Source organism: Dipodomys ordii, unplaced genomic scaffold (assembly GCF_000151885.1).
Source record: "Dipodomys ordii isolate 6190 unplaced genomic scaffold, Dord_2.0 Scaffold112, whole genome shotgun sequence".
Taxonomy (NCBI): Eukaryota; Metazoa; Chordata; class Mammalia; order Rodentia; family Heteromyidae; genus Dipodomys; species Dipodomys ordii.
The window spans coordinates 5971898-5974556 of NW_012267328.1; the positions used below are offsets into that span (position 1 = coordinate 5971898).

At 49.3% G+C, this 2659-nt stretch overlaps 1 protein-coding gene across 1 annotated transcript in view; it reads left to right on the forward strand.

Annotated features, from left to right (window-relative positions):
- Window positions 1-656, forward strand: part of Slu7 (SLU7 splicing factor homolog (S. cerevisiae)) — a 15573-nt gene extending 14917 nt beyond the window's left edge. Inside the window, exon 13 of the mRNA XM_013028630.1 lies at window positions 474-656. Within this exon, the coding sequence (XP_012884084.1) occupies window positions 474-656 (183 nt within the window). The remainder of the gene's footprint in view (window positions 1-473) is intronic.
- Window positions 657-2659: the final 2003 nt, after the last annotated feature.

Here is a 2659-nt window from a genome sequence, read left to right on the forward strand (position 1 = left end):
GCTGTCCCTCAGCTCTTCAGCTCAAGGTGAGCGCTCTACCACATGAGCCACAGCGCCACTTCCGGTTTTCTGGTGGTTTAACTGGAGATCAGAATCTCACAAACTTTCCTACCCGGGCTGGCTTTGAACCCCAATCCTCAGATCTCAGCCTCCAGAGTAACTCGGATTACAGGCGTGAGCCACGGGTACCCGGGTTAGCCCCACCATTTCTAAGTCTCAGCAAACCCTTGAGAAAATCCAGAATCACAACACTCACATCCGCTGTGGGCTTGTGTCAGAAAAAAGTGAGCCTCGCATTTCTTTTCCACTGACGAAACGTGTCATGGAACATTTTGTGTCCTGAATCAAGTAGTGAGCGGCAGATTCACAGGGAGCCCTCCCAAGCTCTTCCAGGCAGTGCGGGGCTTGGTGTGGAACTGTAGATTCCATATCAAAAACGGGATAGATAGAATGTGTTCTTCTCCCCTCTCCAGGCACTGAACGCCGAGGAGGCCCGCCTACTCCATGTCAAGGAGATCTTACAAATTGACGAGAGAAAGCGGCCATACAACAGTGTATATGAAACTCGAGAGCCCACGGAGGAGGAAATGGAGGCCTACAGAATGAAACGTCAGAGGCCAGATGACCCCATGGCCTCTTTCCTGGGCCAGCAGTAACTAGCCGGGGGAGGTAGTCCAGGGTTCAGTCCAGCATGCACCGCAACCTCATAGATAGAAAAACCGTGACCTGTCCCTTGGGGCCTGACTTCAATAAAGCTTTCAGAAGTCTCAAAGTAATCTCATTCCTTTCCACAGTAAGAAACAAAAGGAAGGGATTGGAGATAGTGGTGTGGAAAGAAGCATTGGCACCCTCTCAAGTGTCTTCTAAGAGCTGAGTGTGGTGATGCATGCTTGTAATTCTGATACTACAGAGCTTGAGGTAGGGGAACTGAAAGTTCAAAGCCAGCCTGGGCCACATAGGGAGACCCTCTCTCAAAAAAGCAAAAACAAACCAGGCACTGGTGGCTTGTGCCTGTAATCGAAGCTACGCAGGAGGCTGAGATCTGACGATGGCAGTTCGAAGCCAGCCCAGGCAGGAAAGGCCATGTTCAGAAAAAGCCAGAAGGAGCTCTGTAGCTCAGGTGGTAGAGCACTAGCTTTGAACACAGAGAAGCTCAGAGACAGCACCCAGGCCCTGAGCTAGCACACAAAGAAAAGATTAGACACCATCCAGTGTACCACATCTTCATAGCCAGCAGGATCACTGTCAAATTTACAGAGAGCGAAACGTGAAGGTCCCTTGACTAAATTATGAAGATGGTCCTCAAGCTTCTGAGAACCTTTTTGTAACATTGATCCAGTGGGATGGGGAAAAGTCACTGACACCAGAAGACATCGACTGGCCGACCAGCATCCAAACCACCATGCTAATCCAGCACCTCGGCAGCAGGTAGGAGGGCAGCTGGGCCAATCCTGTCACAGACTAGATACACACCTGGTGTCCAGATGCCAGCTAATGGAAAAGTTAAACTGCAGTGCAAATCTAATTCTTCAGGACAGCCAAAATCACTGTTCCCATGTTCCTGTCTTGCAGTGGCCCAACAGAAAGTCTGTCTCTGGTGTGTCTATTTTGTATTTTATCTTAATAAAGATGTGGTGAACACTCAACTGTGAATGATTTGTAACGTTTGAAGTAATGTGGTAAAAATGGGTTATAGGACCTCCATGAAGTCTGTGAGTTTGAATTGGAACTTTTAAGCATTCCTTTAACAAAAATAAGTCCCCTAGCCTTTCTATTTGGTCCGGTCATGGGGCCTGAACTCTGGGCCTGGGCACTGTCCCTCAGCTCTTCAGCTCAAGGCTAGCGCTCTACCACTTGAGCCACAGCGCCACAGCCGGCCTTTTTTTTTTCTGCTTACGTGGTTCTGAGGAATGGAACCCAGGGCCTCAGGCATGCAAGGCAAGCGCTCTACCATTGAGCCACCTTCCCAGCCCTATTCCCTCTTCTTCAAGGCCTTATGTACTCTGTTTTAGGAAGAAGTCTGTGATGGCCAAAATCGTTTCTTACATCTTGCTATATTGAGGGAAAAGGGTTTTACCTAGAACCTTATTCAGATACAATCTTTGATTTTCTTTCAACTGCCTTTTCAGTGTATGCTGTAATTCAGCTGGCTTTTTGGTGGTTGTTGGTCATAGGGGCTTTTCAGCTCAAGGTCTGTGCTCTACCACTTGAACCACAACCACTTCTGATTTTGTTTTGCTTATGTTGTGCTGAGGAATCGAACCCTGAGCCTCAGGCATGCAAGGCAAGCGCTCTACCACTGAGCCACCTTCCCAGCCCCTCAGATGTTTTCTCACACTCAAATTTTATGGAGTAGGAGTGGCTAAGTGCGGAGCACATGGGCAGCAAAGATGGCGCTGAGAGGGAGTAGAGTGGGCAGAGCCCGGTTCACCTTACGTTCAGTGCCTAACCAGCCCGTGAAGGCTTAGGTGCATAAATAGGGTGTGACCTTGACAGTGATTGGTTCCTCTTCCTCCCCTGCCATGCCACCCGCCCTTTTTGGCTTTAAAAAGGGCTGCTCTCTGCTAATGAACAAGTTTTCTACCTGCTTGAATTGGTTCCCCACTGTGTCTGATTGTCTCCCGGGCTGAGGGAGACTGGGGAACGGGCGAGCGCCGCA